General features: G+C 45.6%; 1 protein-coding gene across 2 annotated transcripts; it reads right to left on the reverse strand.

Moving 5' to 3' along the window:
• Positions 1 to 1,057: 1,057 nt before the first annotated feature.
• Lig3 (DNA ligase 3) lies at positions 1,058 to 23,050 on the reverse strand. 2 transcript variants are annotated; one of them, XM_051179765.1, is made up of 20 exons: positions 22,914 to 23,050; positions 19,963 to 20,516; positions 17,650 to 17,793; positions 14,856 to 15,053; positions 14,028 to 14,179; positions 13,277 to 13,443; positions 13,072 to 13,149; positions 12,282 to 12,450; positions 10,545 to 10,700; positions 8,702 to 8,833; positions 8,045 to 8,124; positions 6,954 to 7,041; positions 6,576 to 6,653; positions 6,209 to 6,332; positions 5,247 to 5,389; positions 4,863 to 4,937; positions 4,346 to 4,492; positions 3,227 to 3,434; positions 2,677 to 2,807; positions 1,058 to 1,507 (listed from the first exon to the last, which is right to left on the reverse strand). In XM_051179765.1, exons 2-20 carry the CDS (start codon positions 20,510 to 20,512, stop codon positions 1,274 to 1,276), a joined length of 3,054 nt encoding a protein of 1,017 aa, XP_051035722.1. In that variant the 5' UTR covers positions 20,513 to 20,516; positions 22,914 to 23,050; the 3' UTR covers positions 1,058 to 1,273. The 2 variants fall into 2 exon arrangements, with proteins under 2 accessions (XP_051035722.1, XP_051035721.1); XM_051179764.1 differs by having other exon boundaries at positions 14,856 to 15,056.
• Positions 23,051 to 24,383: the final 1,333 nt, after the last annotated feature.

Below are 24,383 nucleotides of genomic sequence, written 5' to 3' on the forward strand. Positions count from 1 at the left end.
TACATGGGGTGGTAGGTTTGCATCTTAGAGATCCACACATGGTGTGGTCATGGTGATCTAGCTTATAGATTACAGATTACCCTGTTGAGTTGGTAATAAGAATAGAGAACTGATCTTTCAGAGGTGGCACAGCATAGACTTGGAAGCCAGTCTATCACAGTACCTGGAGAAGCTCATGCCCAGAGCCAAGTGTGAACTTCGCCATGTAAGCCAGACCTCCCAGATAACATGTGTTACATAAGGCATCTGAGGTTACTGACAGTTGTCCAATGACTCAGGAGCAGTGCCTCTGTCCCTTCCTCTTGGGGAACTGATGCTCAGATGGTGTGATGGTCACTGGTGACTTGAGACCATTTGAAGTTATCTTAGAATGAGAGCTTTAGTGCCACATTTCAAGGGCTTGAGAACAAGATGAGGCTAGTTTAGGACACTTCCACTGTATGCAGTTGTACAAAGAAATCATCATTTGCCTTTCATCTGCCACAGGTGGCACAGGTGCCAGCCTTGGTAAGCAGGGTAAGTGTAGAGTTTCCTGGCTATGGATCTGTACTCCTGAGTTGTCCAGGTTTTGAGGAGGCAAATCCTCCTTCATGGAGCCTCTGTCTCCAAGGAGGCCACTTTTCCTATAGATGCCAGTCTCTCCCTCCAAGCTGGGACCTGGAAACTAGTCATTGGAGTTTACTTTGTTTTTTTTTTTTTTTTACATGAGGGTTCCTAGCAAAAGGGATCAGGCATAATAAGGGTTTTACACACACAAGAAGTGTCTGAGGACAGTTTAAATACAGCTTTTAAAATGCACACGGAAGTGAAAAGGAGCAAACAAGGAAAACAGATTCTGCTCAGCCTCCATTCCTTAGTCACTGAGGAAAACTGGAGATGGAACTGGGGCAAAAGAATGCATTTTGATCCTGACTTCTTGCTCCTCATGCACTACCATGCCTGGCTTAAGATTTCTTATAAAATTGTAGTTCAATGGCAAAACACTGTTCCTAGCATGTGTAAAGGGTATAGGTTGGTTATCAGCACCTCAAATAACTAAGGTTGGCTTCTTTTTCAACAAGAAGACAAAGCTAGCACCCAGATCTGAAAGATCTAGTTAAACTAGCAGAGAATTGCTTGTGCCCACAGCAACTATTCCCAATCCAGAAGGGACCATGAAGAGTTGGAGGGTGTAAGACGGTACATTGCTTAGCGAAGGGCCCCTACCATCTAGGCTGAGCCTCATGTAGTAGAGTGGGCAGGTGAGGACAGCCCAAAGAGGAAGATCGAAGTCCTAGCAGGGAGCTATCAGCCTCCGTTTCCTGATACATGCCCAAATCCACTCTGAAGATACCAGCTGGGCCTCTGTGTTCTTGTCCCTGTCACCCAGCACATGTGTGGCTGAGGCCATGTCAAATTCTTGTACCAGGTCCCCGTCGAATGCCACAAAGTAGCGTTTGAGCCGTTTGAAGTCTGGTGTGGAAGGTGGCAAATAGAGCCGCACCCCAGTGAAGACATCCAACAGCACCTGCAAACAGTAGTCCATACCGAGTGAGTCCTGGGTCAAGTGGGACACCACCGACCAGAATACAGGCAAGGGATGCATAGTCTAGGATGAAGGACACAGATGGTGGCAGAGGTGTTGCTAACCCATCCTTCAGTCATTCTGGCTGACCCAGGTCTGACAATTCCTCCTGTCCCTGACTAGGAGAAAAGGGAAAAGCGATGGGCTCCAACATCTCCAGGATATGGAAAAAGGGTGTCTCTCCAAGAGCTACCCCAATGCAAAATACCTCCTTAAAGATGTAGTCTGCTGGAGGCCAGGCATTGGTGGCGCATGCCTTTAATCGCAGCACTGGGGAGGCAGAGGTAGGTGAATCTCTGTGAGTTCAAGGCCAGCCTGGTCTATCAAGCTAGGTCCAGGACAGGCTCCAAAGCAGTACAGAGAAACCCTGTCTCCAAAAACAAACAAACAAACAAAAAGATGTAGTCTGCTCTGCAGTTACCTAGATAGAGGGCCTGGGAATCTTGCTCTTCAGTATGGAAGTAAGGGCTTCAGGGGGAGAAGAGAGGTAGAAATGATTTCTACTGAGAAGTGGGTTCAGGCCCTGGGATTTCAACTTCTGTACTTATGCTTGGGCAGGGGTGCAATCTCTGTTGATCATGTTTATTTACCCTCTGGGCCAGAAGCCACCCAGGGTACCACAGACTAGTTACGATCTCAGTAGGTACTCAACAGATGTTGCCAGACAAGGGACTAAAAAAAAAAAAGGGAAAAAAAACTCCCTTAGCTGGAAGTTGTCTATGCCAGGGCAGTCTCCCTCTCCTTGCTGGGTGGACCTGCTCCGAGAGACACAATTGCACTGTTGCACCCCACACCCAGACTGGGCTTTGTTTTTTAATGTGAACTGTAACTTGACAGCCCCGGCAGCCTCTCTTGCTAGGCCGGTGGCTCTAGCTCCTGCCTGTTGGCATAGCTCTCCCTCCCTCTTTGCTGTCTGGCCCGCCGCCTCTGCAAGGCAACAAGATGGCACAGGGTGGAGCAGCAGGACTGCTTGCCTGCCCAGAACAGGAAGGGAAAGACTCCAGTAGCCTTCCCCCAGACCAATACAGACAGCTTTTCAACTTCACACACACAAGCTTGGAACTCACGGCTGAGCCAATCTGGCCTGTCTCAAGCACTATTGTTACCCTCACCTTTGTCGGGCACTGGGTCTCTGGGGTCTCATCAGCAGCTTTCCTCTTCACCCCTGCTTTCACTGGAGAAGACCTCACAGCCAGCTTGTCTCCTGGTTTCATGGGGAAAGGCTTTGGAATCACCTTGTTGCCTGCAGGACAGCAGAGGTCAGGGTATAAAGTTAGTAGTACTTGGCCGAGCATGCATGAAGCAATAGGCCCAATCCCTAGCACTGTACAAACTGGGACCTGCCTATAAGAAAGAAGAAGGCAAAAGCAACTGCTGATGGCCCTGGGAGTCGGGGAGCCAAGAGATGGGTCCGGCACTAGCTGCAAGGTAAAACCGGCTCACCCTGGGTACTCTTACTCAGGTTTGCTAAGCAGATAAGGGGTGCCTGCCTGGTCAAACAGTTTCTGGTCCATGGGTCAGTGGCTGGTCACATGCCAGGAATGCACTGAATGTCTGTTGTAGTGGACATCTAATCACAGGACCGCAGCAGAGTCAAAATGTATGTCTGCCCTGTCCCTTTCTTCCCACATCCCTCTCCATCACCTAGGCCCTCTTACTTACCACCTCTGTCATTGGGGTTATTCAGCTTCTGTTGGGCCTTCTTGCCACTGGCAGAGGACTTACTAGGTGTCGTCTTGGGGGCTTTGCGGGGTTCAGCAGACCCAGAAGTGCCCTCATTCTCGCCATTGCTACCTCCGGTAGTGGAACTCCCCTCATCTCCAGCCACTACAGCAAAGTCTGCCTTTTCTTTGGATAGCTGGTACAGTTCCTAAGAAAGGGGAGAGGGGGGTCAGGTGCCGCCACTCCCTTCCCTACCCCGACATGGGTCTGGGAGAGTGGTGCCTGGCACAGGTAGCTAGTGAACAAAGTAGGGGCTGCAATCTAAGAAACTGTGCTGCAAGTAACCTTTGGTGGCCCCCAAGTTTTTTGTTTTGGGAGAGGCTGGCTTTAAACTTAAGAGGCTGATTCCTATTTAGTCCCTTTAGTGCTGAGATTACAGGCTCAGATGAACCACAGTTTTGTTTTTGAGACAGGGTCTCATTGTGTAGCTTTGCCTAGCCTGGGATTCACCATATAGACAAGTGTGGCTTTGAACTCAGAGAAACTTTGTCTCTGCCTGAGTGCTAAAATTTTAAAGGTGTATACAATACTACATTCTTATATTCTGCCTAAATCCTGGTTCTTTTTCTTAAAAAAAAAAAAAAAAAAAAAAAAAGTATATGTGTGTTTGCCTGAATATGTGTCTATGCACTATATAAATTGTAAATGTCTTCTGCCTGCAGAGCCCAGAAGAGGGTACTGAATTCCCTAGAACTGAAGTTACAGACAGTTGTAAGCTGCAGTGGGAATGCTGGGAATCAAACCTGTGTTTTTTGTAGGAGCAGCCAGTGCTCTTAACCATTGAGCCATCTCTCTATCCTGTGAACTTCAGTTCTTAATTAGTGAAGTGGGACTATGGCCTGGGGCAACTCCTAAATAGATTGTGGGAAGCTAAAAGGGCCTTTTCAGGGGACCCGAAGAGGGTGAATGGGGGGAAGAGTTTCAATTCTAATTGCTCTCCTTGTTTTGTCTTTGTGGAACAGAGATAATAAGCCAAGTGACATGTGAACAGGTCAGATGCCCAACACTAAGGGCAAGACAGTGGGGTGGACGACATTTAGAAAGCCTAGGAACCGGCACCTTGAGTTGGGGGAGGTTAGTGGCAGATTTCCAGTCCTTGTCGTCCCGGATTCGAGTGCATCGAGGAAATCGGATGGAGATCCCATCAGCGGTGTGAGCCTCTGCTTTGGAGAATTCTGCCCCAGTAATCTCCCACACAGCAGCTTTCTGTCAGAAATAAAACAGATTATCTATGGCCAAGAAGGAAGTCTTCAGCAGCCAGAAACAATGTCAAACAGGTCAAAGTACAGAGGCTCTAGCTAGCACCCAGGCAGCATATGTGTCAGTTCTGCCTCCTCTTGAAACCTGCCTGGGCTGAGTTCTTCTACAAGAGGCCCTTGGACAGGTGGGTGGGAATTTGCTTCCCTTCTACTAAGGAAGAGTCCTTAGTGATGGCTGCTCAGCTCTGTGCCTATCATTTGGCTGAATATCAAGTCACATCCTGGGTGGACCTTAAGCAAGGCTGAGCTAACTTCTGTGGCACTGGAGAACTACATACTACTTCCTGGGTGGGGACCACAAACCATCAAGTTGATACCTTTGGGTCTGGAACAATGAAGTCAGGGTAGTAGATCTTATTGATCTTCAGCCAACTAGGTATCTTGCTGGGATCCTGGTGGAGAAAAGACACCGTTTTGGGCTGCTGTCATGCTAGAGCAAGGTTTAAATCCTGTCTTTGCAATGAGACTGTGAAATATGGCTAAGCTAAAAAGGATGAACCCTTGCACCGAGTAATCCTTCCTCTCCAGAGAGGTTATGGTTCACAGGACCTCTGAGATTTTAAAGCCTAATCCTGCTCCTATGGCCAAGAAGCAAGCTCCTTAATTAAAAATGAGACCTGCAGACCTCAGTCCTCAAAGCATAGCCTGTGTCTCAGGAGTGATGACTGTCAGGGCCAGGGCCAACCAGGCACCTTTCTCACCTTGCTGATCTTCACCATATCTAGCTCCTTCTGCAGTCGGGCAAGTGTGGCATCATCGTGGCCTCCAGCACATTTGGTGACAGTGCACCACTTCTGGCTGTCAGGGTCATAGCAGCCCATGAGGAAGATGGACATCATGCCACCTGGGAAGGGAACATGAATTAAGTGTGGGCTAGAATAGGCAAGGCCCATGATAGGCTGGTTGGAGAAGGACCAAGAGCTTAGTAGCATCAAGAGTGTTAGAGTAGCTGTCAGTGGTGGTCCACACCTTTAGTCCCATCACTCAGGAGGTAGAGGCAGGGAGATCTCTGAGTTTGAGGCCAGCCTGGTCTACAGAGTGAGCTTCAGGACAACCAAGGCTACACAGAGAAACCCTGTCCCCCAAAAAACAAACAAAACAAAAAAAGTTAATCACACTCAATTTACTGTGCAGTGGGGAATTGAATAGTGCCTGACATACTGTTAAGTGTTCCTCAGCCCTCTTCTTCCTCCCCAGTCAGGAAACAGTTCTGAGGAGGAGGCTGTCAGGCCTCAAAACAGCTGGTGTTGAGCTTCTTGTGTCAGGACAGCAGAAGCCATTCTTGACCAGCTTCTTTTTATTATTTGTCCTTTTTTTTTATTAAGACATTTTTGTGTGTGTATGTGAGTGTCTACTTGTGTGCAGTCAATCACACTCTAGTATTCAAACATGCTACAGTGTGTGGAGGTCAAAGGACAACTTGTGAGAGTCATTTCTCTCCTTTTACCATATGGGTGTTAGTGATCAATTTAGGCTAAAAGGCTTGGGGGCATCAGCTCTTCTTACTAACTCTGTGTAAGCCTGAGGCTCCCAGATGTCCCTGCCTGATGTGACCAGGGCCCCAGATCTCAGGACCAAGCAATCCCATGACCAGCAAATCAAGCAAGAAAGCCAGTGTGTGTCTTCTGATAGAATACCACCACAGGGACCAGACGCCACTGACCTTTGCTCCCTTGCCCATAGAAGGCCCCAAGAACCACTAGATCAGCTGTATCTGCCATGGCCCCCTCGTTCAAATAGTCTTTCTTAACTTTCAGCCAGTGCCGCTTCCCAGGCTCATATGTACCCTGAGGGGACACAATAAACACATCACAGAGAATAGAAACTATAGGAAGGTAGGGTCTATCTTTTCACCACTATGGCCCAGCCAGATTTCTGTGTCCAGGCATTACAGGACCCACAAAGCCATCTTCAGATCCAGAACCAGCCTGCCCCAGTTAAGTAGGAAAGACTCCCATATAGGTTTCACTCTCTCCCACCTACAGTGCCTCTATCTCCAGCAGGAGAAGACAAGGGTGTAGCCATCTTACCTTCACATCCTTTAGCACCAGCCCTTCTAAGCCCTCTCGGATCACCCGGTTTATCATGTCAGCCAGGTCTGAGGCTTTCTGAGGGACAGTAAGAGAGATGTGCAGATAATGTGAGAACAGACAACAGTGTTCACTTCTATGCACTATGTAAAAAGACACTTAGATATGAGGGAAAACCCTAAAGAGCTGCTGTGGCTTTGAGATTTAGGCTGCTTAGCTAGGAAAAGACTTTCATACCATGTCCTTCAGAGTGAGGACAATTAGGCAATATATGTACCCCACAAGAAGGATACTCAAGGCTCATCCTCTCACATCCCATGGGATTCTCTGCTGTTTTAAAATCATCAGATCCCCACCTAGGATAGGAACTCAACTTACTGTGACTTGCTTCATTTCTGAGAACATGATCCGGTTCTGGATTTCAACCATGTTGTCATGAAGAAACTTCCTTCGCTCACAGAGAGGCCTGAAGGAAATAGCAGAACTAAGGGAAAGAGACTCCTTCCTACTCTTATCAGGAATTCTAACACAACACAGTGCCCAATGATAAAACTGATGCTCTGTTCTGCTGCCAAGGACTCCATCAACACTGGAGAAGGACCACTGTGAGCTGTGGCTCACAGCCAGCTTATAGCTATGCTTTCTCTAATGAGCCAACCTGAATGTTATAGCTCTTGTGATAATGCCCTAACCACCAGGCTGTCTCTAAGTGAACAGTCTGACAGGTTATGCCCCATACCCTGCTTAATCCTAACCCAAGGCTGGGACAGGCTTTGGAGACCTAACCCATCAATTCTTTCTACTTAGTTAAAAAAAAAAAAAAAAAAAAACCACTTAATTTTTTTAACCTATTTTATGTGTGTGCTGGAAGTACAACTTTTTAAATATATTATTTTTTAATTTTATGTGCATTGACGCCTATGTGTCAGTTTGTGTGAGGGTGACAGATCATCTGGAACTGGAGTTATAGACAGTTGTGAGCTGTCATGTGGGTCCTGGGAATTGAATCCAGGTCCTTTGGAAGAACAACTAGTGCTCTTAACCTCTGAGCCATCTCTCCAGCCCCCTACTTTCTTCCTATGATTAAGGATGTAGCAGCTATAAAAACAGGATCATGGAGAAATCCTAAGTGTGTAAAGGACAAGTAACAGCTATGTAGGTTTAAGCCTGTGGATGCAGCTGACTTCAGACTGCCAGTTCTCTCCTGGATGTTTCACCCATGGCATCACGTACAAGCTACAAATAAATGTTAGCCATACCCCTATCTCTTTTCTAACTGAAGCCTCTAATGGTCCAACCCAGATAAATCCCCAGGACAGAATCTGGATTTAAAGATGTAAATCCAATGGTAGATCATATGTAAAGTCCTGGATTTCATCCCCAGTACTGTACAACATGAAAAGACAAATCAAAACAACAAAAAACACACAGAAACAAAAGAAAACATACCAAAACACTAGCTAACTTACCTGTCCATCAAGCTGACATCATTAAAGTAGATGCAATCAAAAACAAACAGGCAGACATTAGCATCCTGGAAGGCAGCTTTCTGTAGAGAAATGAGGCAGTAAGTACATGTAGACACAGAATCAGGGGAGTAGCAGTCCACTTCTGTACCTCCAGTGGACAGTCCCATCGGCGCTCTGCAGGACCGGGGCCATAGAATATGCCAAAGATGGTGCCCACCTAACTTCAGATCTCTAACGTTTCTCAAAGGGCCCAGGTAAGGCTTTGTCCCCAGGGTGGTGAAGTGGAAGAAGGTTTTAAGTCAATAGCGGTGTGCTCCTAAAAGGATTGTGGGATTTCTCTTTTCTGTGCTCCTCAGTTCATGACTTGAATGATTCTGCTCTGCAGCCTGTTCTTGCCAGGATGGTATGGACCTCTATAGTCCCTGATTGTATGTAACCTCTTGAACTATTCTCCTTTACAGAATATTTACCTACAGTATTTTGTTACAGTGATAGAAAAACATGTGCTGAACTAAAACCAACTCAATTCTAAGTTAGTTCCTAATGAGCAACTCCTTTTTATGGAAGAACAAAAAGAGGAACAGGTCCTGTCCTAAGTGATTTATCCCCCCTTTTTAAATTAACAGCACATTTTGCACATAGGACTCTGAACTGTACCTTGTGCACTCCCAGAGTCCCAAAGGGCAGTGGTTTGCCAGTGTTATTGTCAATTAGGAGCACCTCGGAGTCCAAGATCATACTCTGACCCCCAGGAAAGGCTCTGGGGATGTAGTCCTTAAAATGGGCCACCTGGAAATAGAAAGGTAGCTTTGGCAAGGATGATTTGGTAGTCAAGACCTAAAACCAAGCCACAGTGATCAAAGCCCAGGCAAAATAGTACAGAGGACACATGGAAGCCCAAGTAATGTGTGAAACGCACTGTTAGGCTGTCAGTCCACCCGGAAAAAGGACCAGCCTAACTGCTTTATTCCTGCTGTCTAGACCCAGAAAATGGTCAGCTTCTTCTGAGTCATGTTCTGTGGGCTGTATAGACATTTTGGAGGAAAAAGGAAGAAACAGAGTGAGTATGTTAGGAAGACATGGAGGTAGACAACTGGGAGGAGAGAGGAACGATGGGCAGGTGGAGATTAGCATCCATTATAGAAGATTGGTATTATTAGGCTGAGGACTGGGATGGGGAAAAATAGATGGGTTGCAGGGCTGACAGCAACAAAGGCAACAAAGCCCTGGAAACAGTGAGAAATGAGAACATGGTCTTCTCTAAGTGAGAGCTCTGAAGTCCCTGCTGTCTTCAGAGTATGAGCCCTGGGGCTGGATTTTTCCTAACATAGGGAGAGCCCTAATTTCTGACCTCTGTGGGAGAGGTTCCACCGCAACCCCACCTTTTCCTTGACAAAAGATACCAAGGAGCCTGATGATGGTCTAATTCCTCAGCTGAGAGCAGCACACAGGCGGTAACTGCCTAGGGTATGGAGTGGGATGAGGAAATGATCCTTACTCCCCTCTTATCACAACCTAGCCCTTCTAGAACCAAAGGGCCATGGAGTGGGGACAGAGCTTAGTGTACAGCCCTTGCCTAGCTTGTGTAAGCCTAGGTTCAATCTGCAGTATTTAGGAAGGTACAGAAAGCATATTCTAGACAGCTGTGTTCAAATGTCCCAGGGTCACAAGGTCTGTCTAACAACATCCTTCTTTCTTATAACATTTCCTGATCAGTTTCTAGCGCCCCTGGAACCAAGGAATTTCACTTAAAGCTCCATGAAACACTACTTCTCAGCTGTCCTGCTGAGCACATAAAACAAATGGCCCAGCTACCAAGTCTCTACTGAACCACACAACACATTCCCCAATCCACAGGTTCTGAAACCAATCAGAACTTGGAAGGAAGGAAGGGGGCAGCAATTCCTCACAAGCTACTGGGGCTGTATAACCCAGCTGCTTCTCCCACACACCTCAAAAGACTGGCCCTGGGAGTTGAGGAAGGCTGAGAAATGAAGTTCTAATTCCCATAAATCCTGATTGGGGCAGGGGTCAATATTGTCCCCACAATATTGTCCACTTAAATGATAAACTCCATGAAGGTCAGAACTTTGACCTATTGTTTGCACTTTCATATGTCCACTAGCTACAACAATGCATAGCATTTGAGAAATATTTGTTGAGCAAACTAATGAACAACAGCTCAATAGTTCCTTGTACATGAACCTTAATGTAGCCTAGGAGCACAGGGAACACACAAACACCAAAGATTTGCACTGAGCTCACTGTCACACTGCACCATCCAGGGAGCTCTTTCCTGCTTGACTAACCCCTGTCTGGGCTCTGGTTGTCCCAGCTGAGCAGGCTTTCATTACTAGCAAAGTCCAGGAATGAATTCCCTCCATTCATTTACAGATAAAAACAAATTCCCTTCTGCAAAGTTAGCTGGGAAGGCCCAGCAGTTCTGGCCCGGTGATTCTTACAGGTAGGAAGGAGAAAATCCTGGCCAAAAGGCTATTACCTTGTGAGGCAGGACAGGCTTGAGACTGCGGCTGAAGTAGCTGAAGTGGTCCCCCTTCTTATGCACCTGGACTCGCTCACCATCGTACTTGATCTCAGAGAACATGCCATTGGGACACTTCTTCATTGCATACTCGATGGACTTGCAGGCCTCGGCCTTGAGATGGAGAAAGCAAATGTTGGATCTCTTCAACTGGGGCTCCTTAGCAGAGCCTGGGTTTGGGGTTGTCAGGACAGAACTGGGTTCTGGAACTGATTCAGGACTGACTGCTGCTCAAGGGGTGATGGCATTGCAAAGGGCCAGGCAATGCTATATTCTGATTATAAAATTATCAGTTGATACATAGCAAGACTGTCTCAAATAAAAAAAAAATAATCTAATCTAATCCATCACCAGAATTGGCTTAACAGTTTACATTCTGAAAAAGATAAATATTATCTATTCTAGACTAAATAAAGTTTTTCTGAAGGTTTTTTTTTTTTTTTTCTCAATTTAGGCTCTGAAAAGTCACCTGGCTAATTAAACATACTTGCTATCACAGTGTGAGTGACACTGGAGGTAAAAGTGAAGAGGGCCCATGACAGTGAGTCTGGCACGGTGACTATAACCTGAGACTGACAGGACAGGATTCCCAGACACAGACATACTTACTCACATACTAGCACAAGCCAGACCCAAACAGTAACTACCACTGGGGGTAGGGGAGTTCTCGTTAGGGGACAAGACACAATGTCCTTTCCTCTTTGATGATTCCTTACATGACAAATGCTGCAGGGAGAACTTAAGTCTGGGAGACTATGCATTTACTTAAGGTCGGGTTTCAGTAAACAGTTATTCAGATGTGCATCTACGCCTTCCTCCGAAGCCTGTGTGCTGGAGCACTAAGCATTCAATCCACATCATTCTTAGACAAGGCTGTGGGAAACACTATGGGAAGCACGGCCACAGAAGAGCCCTTTCTTCAGATGAGGGAGGTGGTTCTGTCCCTGACATGGAGGCCATACTATTTCTGCACTGGCTATCCTGTATTTTTGGTAGCAAGAGAATTCTTCCCTATCTCAAACATAAATGTAAAAAACGCCTAACCCAAGGATTTAGTATCACAATCCTTGGTTTCAAAAAAAGAAAAAAGAAAAGAAAAAAAGAAGGAGAAGGAAAAGAAGGAGAAGAAGAATTCCTTGCATGCCCTGGGAAGCCCAAGGGACTCATAGCAAATGGCAGAGCAGCAGATACTGACTCTGCTGCAAATAAAAATCAGAAGGGACAGCCCATCTCCACTAAAGGTGCAGAAACCCTAGTTATGTACTGGAGTGAGGCTTTATTCCTTGAGCTTCTTCTGCTTGTCACATGAGGCCTGACTCTGTTGCTGGCTCTGAGCTATCCTGCAGGAGGTCACAGCCTTGGGAGCTACTGAGCATAGCCCTGTCTTCAAGTGTGATGCTAAACTACTTGGTCTCACATGCCACTCCCACAGGGAAAGTAAAGTGCCAAGGAGGCTGGGTGGCCCATTCCAGACTGTAGGGCTTGATGGTGGCAGGGCTGGAGACTAGGCTAAGGATGTACCAGATTGCCACCACCGCCTTCTTCTGCACCTCTACTTCCCAGCCTAGCTCTGCTCGTCTCCACTCTTCCTTCCTCACACTTCTCTAGGCAAGAAAGAGCCCTTGCCTTAATCCCCCTTCAGATACCAGCAACTTGAAGAGACATGGACAGTAGGGACAAGGCATTGTTCCTCACCAGCATGGGCTGCACAGGAGTCATCAGTGAGGCCTGAACACTCAGAGCCCGTCGCCGGCCTGGGTCCTTCTCCACCTCCTGTTCATTGCGAAGGACCCGCTCCACCACGTCTTGCAGGTTGCGTGAGGCTTTGAAGGCTTCATAAGCATTGGGGTCAAGGGCATCTAACCTGCCAAGGGGAACAGGAGCAAGAAAACAAACTTCTACATCTGACATTATGGCATAGGGTAGCAGTCTGTCACAGGCAGGAGAGGCACTGGGGAAGTAGCCTTGTTCCATCCTTAAGTAACTTGAAGATGTGTTCAACTTAGAGTAGTAAGCACATGGAGCCAAAGATAGTTACCAATGTGCCCCAACACAAAGTGGTCAAATTTATTTAAAACACTACATTTTTTTTTCTAATTTCTTTCTTTCTTTTTTTTTTTTTTTCTTTTTAAACTTGAATTTTGCAGATGTTACAAAGGCAAAAGGTTGGAAGTCAAAGCTGGCACAGGAAAAGACAGAACAGAGCACTCAGGGTGTGGAGACTCTGTGCCTTACTTGGTGTAGCCTTGGCAGAGGGAGGGGCTGGGAAGGACAAGAAGCCTGCTATGGACTTGCAGCTATAGCAGCTTTGTGTTAAAGACAGCTACCTCCATTTTATATGTGAGAAAATGGGTGTGGAGCTGAGTTAGGGTTCCAGAGGGAATAACAATTAGGGTTTGAACCTGTAACAGTCTCCTAAGTCCTGAAAGCAGTGGAGAAAGAGGAAGTTGGCAGTTCAGGCTGTCAGAGGAGCTATGGTACTTACACATGCTTTGCACCCGAGTTCATCTTCAGATCATGTTTGATCAGCCGGATGATACACTTAAGGTCATTGGCTGTACACCTAAAGAGACAAGGCATATTCAGCTTAATCTCTGAAGAACTCTGATCTCCAAACCTTCCTTCTCAGAGCAGCCCACCTCCCTAGCTCATCCCCATTGGGTCTGGTTTGAATAGGGAAGCTCCCCTACCTGGAGGCAATGTCCTGAAGGGCCTGCTGCTGCTCATCCTCTTTGGTGAGCTTGGAGAGGTGCAGGAGGAAGGCATCCACTTCCTGGATGGTGAGGAGGCTCTTGGCAGCTGGGGGAAAAGACTTGCTCTGCTCAAAGAAGACTCTGATCGTCTCTGACACGTCACCCTGTCTCCAAAAACCAAAATGCCACTGCTGCAACCCCAGGGAGCTTTGGACTAATGATAAATCAATAATTCAACCACAGCACATGGCCCAAAGTAGTTCTTGAGAACTCGCTCCCAGCCAGATCCTACAAGGGGCCTGTCTAGTCACATGAGGGTGTCCACTTGCTGAGTAGATACGTAGCACTAATCTCAAAACCAAGCCAATCTGATTCCTATTTAGAACCTGAACTGAGACACAGTCCTCTCACCAGTAGACATTTGGATAGAAACTTTCCAAGGCTGGAGTCATGAACAAGCCAAAGACGAATGGAAAGTCCACAGAAAGAAGGAAAGCAAGCAAGCAAATAAAGCCCACAACAGCCAAAAGGAAGTCTCAAGTCCCTTGTGGCTTGGCGGTGGTAAGTTTTCAGTAATCAAACTTATGAAAGGAGCAGCTGTGTCCTCATACTCAGCTTCCCCCCCTCTAACAGAATCTTGTCTAGTAAGTTTCAGTTCCCTACCCCAGTAGGTTCTCAGTTATTTTGAAAGCTGGCTATGGGAAGGCTATCCTGGCAAGAGTGTGGCTTCCCAACACCCGCCTCTGACCTGTTCTAGGTCCCGGGTCATCTCATCTGGATTGCAGTTAAAAATTCGGCTAAAAAGTTTCACAATCTGCTTGTCGTTCAAGTTGTAAACACTCTTAATGACTCCTGGCAGCAGCAGCTTCACTGTTAGGTACACATCACCATGGAAGCCATCTGAAGACAAAAGAAAGAAAACTCCATTAAGAAATGAAGCTGCCAGGTGTGCTGGTACACAGCTTTGATCCTAGCACTCTGGAGGCTGAAGCCTGCAGATGTCTATGAGTTCAAGACCATTCTGGTCTACAGTAAGATCCCAGATAATGAAGGATGCCCAGTAAGGCCCTATCTGAATTACCATTAGGAAAAAAAAAAAAAAGGCAGGGACTGCTTCCCACAGCTCCCTGAATGTATTACTACAGTAGCAGTAGTCAGTGACTATGGTTTTTGTCTGCCTCACCTTTATCCCACGATCTCCCACTGGGAGAGGCCCCGACTTTCACTTTGTGATGATGTAACAAATACTGACTGACATTTTGCTAATCTATGAAAGAAACAGAACCAAGTGATTCTGCTCCACACTTGGCATGTGACTCACCTAATTACATATGCAAGCAGACTATTTCTCTACTGATTAAATGGGTCCTTCTGCCTCCTTAGGGCAAAATAAGGGAAGAGGAAGAAAATGGCCAAGCACCCTGAACAGAACTGGCTATATGATATGCAGGGTCTGGTGACAGTTACAACAAGATTATCTGAATGTCAAGACTCCAGTGTGTTATGCCCATCCATAAAGCTGGTCATGGCTCTGAGCATTTCAGAGGGAACATACTCAGGGTGCTCACAGCCCTACCTCCTGCAGAGCCCTTCTGCAAGAAGTCCTGGATGATCTGGGTTTTTGTATTGTAGCTAGGATTTTCAGCCACCATGGCGCACAGCTTCCGGAACTCTCGTAGGAGACAGTCTTTGTGCTTAGGGTCACATTTACTTGCAGACAGACTTGTCTTAGGGGCAGGACTTGATGGGCCTTGCTCAGTGTTGTTGGTTTTGACTGCTGGAGAGAGAAACAACACAGATAATTAATTTTTCCTTTTTGGGATGCCCAAAGAGAAATGAAAAAAAAAAAATGAAATTTTGCTAGAGCTTTATAAGTAGTCTTATATAACCCCCCCCCCCAAAGAGTCACTGGAGGTAGATGTACTGGATCCATGTCACAAGTACAGATATGAAGGGTAAGTAATTGGCCCAAATACCACTGCTTGATGACTGGACTGAGCATCATCTGTTCATGTGAACATCTCACATAGGAACAAAGGTACTTTCATGCCATAGCCATCAGATGGATCTCAAAGCAATTGTAATTCTGACTCCAGAAAGGCTGGGATGATAAAGGAAGAAGAAATCAAAGGACACACTAATTTGAAATATTGGCATCATGGGTTGTCAGCGCTGTTGCAAACCTATCAGATTATGGAGTTCACTGTCCCCCTACTGAGGAGACCAATGCCCAAGAATAGATAGCTTTCAAGACCACCTACTTCCTTGGTAAAAGAGCCAAGACAGGGATGCTAGCAAGAAAGTCAGGACTACCAGTACACCCTAGTTTGACTTTTCTGGCTGTCAAAATAAAAGGCAGTTTTATTTTGAGAGAGAGAATTCTTGGTGATTATTCCTCTCTTCTTTGTGACCATTTACAAGGCCAAGGCAGAGTTGTTATAGCAAGGAGCTGTTTAACCAAGGCTTCTTGTTTGGGTTTTGTACACTGTAAATCTGTCATCATCCCTAACCTGGAATCTAAAAATGATGTGGGACAGGGATCTTTCCAGAGCACAGTATTTAGTTAGGTCCAAGAAGGAGCACACCCTATTCCTTTCAACTCCTCTAAATTCCATTCACAAGACCAGAGCCTTTCCAGAATCATGTTTCTTTATTGTCACCTGGACTCTTCTGCATCCCTGTCACTGGCCTACTACCAACAACAAACAAACCTGAGTTTTCAAATAATAAAAACTGCCAGAGATGGCAGTTCATGCCTGTATTTCTAACACTTGGGAGGCTGAGGCAGGAGGATCTTAATTTTAGAACAGACTGGACAGAAGACCCTCTTTCTTATATAGCCTTTAACAGGTGCCATCTCTCCAGGCCAAGGCTCTCTCTCTTAAACAGAACGAAAACGTTTATGTGTGTGCATGTGTGTAAAACCCCTACAGATTGGGGGCTGGAGAGATGGTTCAGAGGTTAAGAGCACTGGCTGCTTTTCCAGAGGTCCTGAGTTCAATTCCCAGCAATTACATGGTGGCTCACAACCATCTGTAATGAGATCTGGTGCCCTCTTATGGCCTGCAGGCATACATGCAGGAAGAACACAATATATATATATAAATATATATATATATATATATATATATATATATATATTAAAACAAACAAATAACTCCTACAGATTCAGACATCATTTTTATAATGTTATATCCCACAGTCCCCAGACAAAGCCACAGAGGCTCACATAGGTGAAGACTTGCTCAAAGTACCAAGTTATTTGTCATCATGGACCAAACCTCAATTCTCCTGACTTCACATCTAGGCTTCTTTGAATCTTCAAACTTCTGAAGTCCAAAGGGTTTCATTTTATTTTCTTCAACTGAGCCAGTCAAAAGAATTGTTTATCTCGAACAATAAACAGACTATAGGGTACATATGATAAATAATACACTACTGGGACAAACAGACATCAGCACAATAAAAGCTCAATTGTGAGCCTGAACTTCAGTTCATTCATAAAATGTGCATAATGAGCATAACAGAAAAGCACTTCTTCAGGTTAAGTGAAGAACAAAAGCCAATGTTTTCTCTTATCTATAGTCAATAAATGAACAATTCCCATCTGCAACATAGGTTCTAGCAAAGTTTTACTGACTCCAGTCCAGGAATAGTAGTTTGTTACACAACAGAAACAACTTACAAATGTGTGTGCATGATTACAATGTATTGTTTATCTTGCCAAGACATAAATGAGATAGGAGATGAAATCTAAATCCAGAGCCTGTTAATTCCCAAGTTCACCTACTTTATCACTGGGCTCTATTGTTGTCTCCCAACAAAACATGACACCTGTCATTCAGATCTTCCTTCTGGCTCCTCACTCATATATCTCAACTATGGGAATATAGGGAAAACAACTATCAAGGGATAGTTCAGGCAAGTTTGGGGACACTTCTCAGAATTCTGTTATTAAAACAAAACAAAAACCAAGAAGTAGCTAAATAGTGGTGGTACATGCCTTTAACCCCAGCAGGCAGGCAGATCTCTGAATCTGGGGGCAGCCTGGTCTACACAGTGAGTTGTGGGACAGCCAGGGCTACACAAAGAAACCCTGTCTTGAAAAACCAAACCAAACCAAACCAAACCAACTAACCAAACAACCAAGAAGCAAAGAGCAGGTTAGAAAAACCTTTTTGACCCAGGTAATAACTTCAAGTAGAAGTCTTGACAAAACCAACAAATTCCTGCTACAACAGAGAAATGCAATGACAGCGGAGCCAGTTACTGACACTTGGTAATGCAGTGTTTTGACTTAGTCAGAGACCCAAAGAAGACACCAAACAAAGGAGAACCTTAACAGGGAAAGTAGCCTAAACACATCTTACCTGAAAATCCAGAAAATTTCCGGGGATTGGTACTAGTAGCAAGTGAAGCACCTTTCACGGGGGATGTCACCTGGCCAGTGGTTGTCAGCTTAGCCTGGACAGCTGTTTTCTTCTTTGGTGTTCCAGCTGCTTTAGAAGACAGGTCTACAGGACCCACAAAGAACAGAAATGTCCTTCAGAGAGAGAGAAACTGCTAAGGAAGCTTCTGAAGATTTTATCAACACTTCTCAAATCCTTGCTTGGTAAGTTTCTACTGCACTGTAATCCCAAGCTGGCTGGTCTTTTGAGTGTTGGGAAAAGGTAAAAGAGTATTGGGCAGCAAAAAAAAAAAAGTATTTGGGGGATCATTTACCTCTGTTGGTAACTTGAATTTTATCAAAATTCCCCCACCTCTTATTTAATACATAATAATTTCTTAAAAAGTACAGATTTGGAGAAAATCAGTAATAATGTTTTATTTTTAAAGATTTTTATTTTTATGCAAATGGGTGTTTTGCCTGCACATATGTGTGTACCACGTGTGTGTCTGATACCCAGGGAAGCCAGAAAAGGGCACTGGATCCCTTGGGTTTGGAGTTACAGATGGAAGAGCCACCTTTGCTCTTTCTTAACTGCTGAGCCCTCTCCAGCCCCAGTAATCACATTTTGATAGAGAAAACTAGCTCTGTGAAATAGCCCCAGTATATAGAAATAACAAAGTAAAAAAGAAACAAACAAAAACAAAAACAAAAATCAAAGAAAGCAGAGCATGCCTGCTTGGCCCAGGTAGTAAAATTCCTGTTGACTTCACTTCCTCTCCCCACCCCCCATTCCCTGCCCCAAATGAGACAGAATCAGTTAACAAAGGTCAAGAATAAGAAGAGGCCCATCATTAGAGCCATAGCCTTTAGATCTATTATTCTAGAGACTCTAAGAGTCCTCAGATATGCATATAGGAGTAAGTGCGTGCATGTAGATATATGTATGTGATTTTTTTTTTGTATATGCATGCATATATCTTTCTAGTTGTCTGTTCTAAGGACTTAGATGCAAAGATATCCTATGATGATGAAACATACAGCATCCAGATTTTGGTTTCCAAAACTATTTTCCATTAATGGGAATTCAGATCCCTCAGAGGAATGGCTACTGCCAGAGCTATGGGAGGACACATAGAAGAAAGTAAAGAGCATCCTCTTATACCTAATGCATAGCACTAAAAACATGGCATGGCAGGCCATAAACTCACTCCCGAGTCTCTAGGACTGCAGGCTTGTGCCACCCCACCTAGCTAACATTCAGTGAAAAGGATCTGCCAGGTAAGGTTGGCAGATGTGTGCAACTTCAGGACTTGAGATGCAAAAAAGACTGAGAGTTTAAAGTCAACTACTGTTACACAGCAAGACTGCGGGGGTGGGGTGGGGGGTTGTTAGGGAGATGGGGGGGTGGATGACAAGAGAGAATAGAATATGCACGCTATAGAAGCAACCCTAAAGGGACTACTAGCTGGACAAATAGGGAACAAGTAAGTACCATAATGAACTGTTAAATCTCTGATGAAAAGTAGTAATCTACCAAGTTCGTAAAGATAGCAAGTTGACAGCTAAAATGGTGGTATCGGTCTTTTATTCTTTAAAAATATCAACATCTAAAATAAAGACCATGGAGTACCAGACTTGGTGGCACAAGGCTATAATCTTAGTCCTGGGGAAAGAAAGCAGGAAGATTGCTCCAAGTATGAAGACAGCCCTAGCTACATGGCATGGCAAGAATACATCCTAAACTGAAAACTAAAAACCAAAAAGACCTTCTGGAAATGTTACAGAGTAAAGGAAGCCAAAGAGACATGACAATTAAATGCAGTACCTAATCTGATTATATCCTGCAATGGAGGAAAATGTACTACTATATTACAGCATTCAGTCAGCAGACAAAACAGTATATAAATGAAGTGTTACATCAAGGGAGAGTTTACTGAGGTTGACAGGTAAACTATGATCATATAAGAGAAGATCCTATTTTTAAGATACATGCTGGAGTACCTACAGGGCCTGATGACACACTTTCTCTGAATGGTTCAATAAAAAACAAGCCTCATATGTAGAGATTGAGCACATAAACAGAAATGATAAAGTAAAATGACTAGTATCAAGAGGGAAATATGTCTAAAGAGACTGAGTGTTCTTGGCACTAATTTTATCCTTATAACTATTCTGTGAATTTGAATTTGTGTCCAAGCAAGATGCACAAAGAAAGAAATATTCTAGACTCTAGTCTCCTTGTGCCCTAGTCTATCAGTACCAGTAAGTCTAGAAAGCAGGTTCTAAATCCCACCTGCAATGTGCTGGCTGATCTGTTCCTTTTCGTTATCTTCCAGTTCTTCCCAGCCTTCCAGCTCTGTGAGGTCTTCAATTTTTTTGGTGGTAGCCCTAGCCCGCTCCAGTTTCTCAAACATGCACTTAATATGGTACCACTCTTTCATATCACCCCCAGACTCTGAGAAGGGATTGGGCACCACTTTGCCAATGCGGCATACGCCCTTTACAATCTTCTCCTTGCATTTCTTGCAGCCAGCTGTGCCCCGCTTGGCATAGTCCACACAGAACCGCTGCTCCGCCATCTTACTGGGGCCAGTACAGAGTCCCACATGCGACCCTGGGAAGAAAACAAGGTGGGTGGCTCGTGGTCTTAGATGACCTCCCTGGAAAGATAGGGCAGGCTTTCTTCTCTGCAGGAGGCAGCACCCACGAAGGAGATCTGTTTCCAACCACTGGCTGAACTGTCTTATGACAGGCCAGTGATTCTGTTCAGGGAACAGGCACAGTTCTTTTCTGCCAAGGGCACAAAGGTTTCTTGGGAAGAGGATCTTGAAAGCCAAAGTCATATAGCTGAATGAAAGGGTGGAAAATAAACACAAAGATATGAAGAAGTCAGGCTTCCAATTTCTTTTTTTAAAAGATATTTATGAGTTTGTTTTGTTTTTTGGTATATGACTGCTCTATTTGCATGTTTGCCTGAATGACAGAATAGGGCATCAATCAGAAGAGGACATTAGATCACATTACAGATGGTTGTGAGCCACCATAAAGTTGCTGGGAATTGAACTCAGGTCCTCTAGAAGAGCAGCCAGTCCTCTTAACCACTGAGCCATTTCTCCGGCCCCCAGGCTTCCAATTTCTTAATGGCCAGAATCTTATATGTGATTATTAAGTACTTCCCAATGCATTCACTTAGGCTGAAATTGAGTTCCAATACAGGAAAAGCCAGTTTTCATAGAGGCATGCAACACCAACAACATGAGATACTAATAATGGATGTACTCTTTAAACATTATTAAGATTCTGAAGCTCTGTCTTAAAAACTAAGAAAACTTATATCGTGTTTATGAAGTTTCCCTGTGAAATATAACACATGAGCCACCTATAGAAAACATTTAAGGCACTATTAATAGATTTGGGATTTCAGAAGAAGCTCCCCTTTGAGAGGTAACTCATTAGAGCCTATAATCACATTGACTGCCTGGGTTCAAAACCTTGCTCAACCATTAATCAGTTGTGTGACCCTCAGCAAGTTGCTTTACCTTTCTAGTCCGACTCCATCTGTAAAATGTAGCTCACAGTAGTACCTAATTCAAGTAATAGGGTTCTAAGAGTAAAATCATTAGAAAAAGAATATGCAATCCCCTTGCTTAATTCAGCATTCTGAATCAGGGAAAACTGAAAAAACTGGACGGTAAGAGTGAGATCCAAGTGGAAACAGTGATTATACTTACCCCTTCTTACATTTATAACTACTTAGGTGGCTTTATAGTTTTAATTTCCAATATGCTAGAAACTATTTTCAGTCTGCACACTGCTGTAAAGTGAAATTGCTATTGTGTCAACAAAAAGCCTGCTTTACTCACTGTAGTGCTACACAGAGCAGAGCACAGCAGGTTTACTATGGAAGAAAGGATGGGAGGCCAAGCCTACCTATGAGATGGGGGCCAGATACCAGGCAGCCTGGTTTCCTCCAACTTGCTATGTAAAGAAGGACGGCCCTAAACAGCCAATCCTTCTGCCTCCAGTTCTCTAGTGCTGGCATTGTAAGTGTGAGCCACCAAGCCTAACTTCAATTTATCTATTTATTTAATTTTTGTTTTTTGAGACAGGGTTTCTCTGTGTAACAGTCGCTGCTTTCCTGGAACTCGTTCTGTAGACCAGGCTGCCTCTTGCTTCCCAAGTGCTGGGATTAAAGGCATGCCATCACCACACCCGGCTTCAATTTATTTTAGGTTTTTGGAGACATGATCTTTCTATATAGCCCTGGCTGTCCTATCCTGGAAGCCACTATGTAGAGCAAGCTGGCTGGAGTTCTGAGTACAGGGATTAAAGGTGTGCTACCACCACAACTGGCCCCAGTTTTATTTTCAAAACAGGATTAAGAGCTAATTATGGTGTTTCTCGACTATAATCTCACCTCATCACTCAGAAAGCAAAGGCAGAAGGACTGCTGTGCGTATTCGAAGCTAGATAGTCCGGTTTACTTAGTATATTCCAGTCTCGCCGGACTACATAGAAAGCCCGTCCGCCTCCAAAGGAAAACAACCCCTAGGATTGGAACCAACTCATGGGGTGGTTAGGAAATGACCAGTTCGAGGGCGAGCTGGTGGTGGTGGAGTTCTGAATTCTCGGAGAATGTATACCAAACTCGTGTATTTGGCGATGTACAGCTTGGTGGGGGGGTTGGGGGGGGAAGAAGGACGGTCCGTGAACTGGGAGACTCATAGTGGGTCACACAAGCCCTACGTTTAAGAATAGGAGAGGCGACTGAAGGACTGCAGGGCCGGGGAGGAGCTAGCTAGGGGCGAGTAGGCGTTCAATTTCCGCAGATTACCGTGGGCGGAGGCAGCCCCCAGCCCGGGACAGGACAATTAGCCACCCGGGCCGAGCGGCGCGGGGAGGCTCGGGAGCCCCGGGGCCGCGGAGGGCAGCACGCCGCTCTGCCTACAGGCTCTCCTGCGGAGCCGCGGCGGCGCAGCGAGCGGCGGGGAGAGACCCCGAACCCCTGGGGACGCCCACTCGGGCGCGGCCGGCACCCGCCCTCCCCGGTGCCCGCCTGGGGTCTCGGGGGCCGCGGGCCTCCCGTGGGCTCCCGGGGGGCCGCCACGTCACGGAGGGTGTGCCCCCAGGCTGAGCGGCGGGCGGAGGGAGGAGCCACGAGCTCCCCAGCCACGCCGCGCTCGGCCCGGCCCCGGCCCTATCCCTCCCCACACCGCGCCCCGCGCCGAGCCGCGCCGCCCTCACCTTCCTTCCCGGCTGTCCAGGCTCCGACACTCCACACGGGCCTCCCGACTAAGAGCCCACAAGGCCGCCGGCCTCGCACGATGACTGGACCGCCTGTCTCTTTAAATACGGGTCCTTGTAGGAGAGGCAGCGCGCAGGCGCAGTAAGCCGGGCCGGGCCTGCCCCTTCGGACCCGCCCCCTCCAGCCGCCACCTGTGCCGCTGTTCGGCTTGGAGGGTTTGAACTGAGGAGTTGTGGGTTTCAGTGGCGGCTTGGGGCGCTGCGGACCTGAGCTTCCTAGAATGTCTCAGATTCTTAGATATTGAAGATAGTAATTGGAGAAATTATTACAGTGAGCCCAGGGACGAAAGGTCGAATCGTTCCACCTTTATTTTCTATTCCTGCCCGCATGAGTTTTGCTGAATTAAAAAGGTGCTTTAACTAAAAAGGCAATTAGGGACTGTGAAGGAGCTAAGGGGACAGTGGCCCCGATTGTATGTCATTTAGTGTACTACTGCTTCAAAACCTCAAGTCGGCTTTGTGATTGTGAGGTGGTTAATTTTACAAAAATAAAAAGTATCCGGGCCAGAAGGTAAGTGACCTTGTTCAATCTGGGAAGAGCAAACAATTGGGCTTTGTTAGGTAAATAAAGGGCAGCCCTTGGAGCAAAGTTCTACTTTGTGTGATAGAATTTAGCCTTTATTCCGTAGGGAAAGAACGCTATGAAGGGCCTAGGGAATAGTCGCTACAGTTGAAACTGGTCAGGGGAGATGCTAAGGCAAGAGAACCCACTATATCAAAGTGGCCTTGAGGTGGAGAGGAAGGTGCATGTCTGAAATAATTTACATTTTAACATTACCTCTGTGAGATGCTCCGTTATCAGTTGATAAAGATGACCAGAGTGAGCGGATGACAATAAGGTCATTTACAGAACTGGAGAATTGAGAGCTGAGGCTCTTTGGAGTGAGTGGTGTTTGGTGTGCTGAGGCCAGCTAGATCGTGTTTGAGGTGAAGGCTCTCGTCTTCTCTTCACTTGAGGCAGGATAAACCTGGGTTTCAGAATCAGAAGGGCTTAGGAAGTTCAAGGCCTCCAATGAGGAAGAACAAACATTTTGACTGGAGACTCTTAACTGTACTTGACTTTTCCCTTTGCCCTGTGTTGTCCAACCTGTCATCACTAGCCATAATGTGTGGTTGCTGAGTACTAGAAATGTGACCAGTCTGAACTGAGCGAGAGATGCTGTAAGTGAACAGTGCACACTGACAAGTTCCCTTCCCTAAAGAGTGTAAAGTAGCTCATTAGTAGTAATAGTGCATATACTCTAATTACCTGCTGAAATGAGTTTTGATATGTTGGGTTAAATAAAATATATATTTAAAATATATTTGCTTAATTTTACATTTTGAAAATGTGGCATCAGAAAATAGGCTTCAATGAATGTTGGACTCCCACAGCACTCCACAGATTTAAAGCTTATGGTTCGGCTGGTG

Source organism: Phodopus roborovskii, unplaced genomic scaffold (assembly GCF_943737965.1).
Source record: "Phodopus roborovskii unplaced genomic scaffold, PHOROB, whole genome shotgun sequence".
Classification (NCBI taxonomy): Eukaryota; Metazoa; Chordata; class Mammalia; order Rodentia; family Cricetidae; genus Phodopus; species Phodopus roborovskii.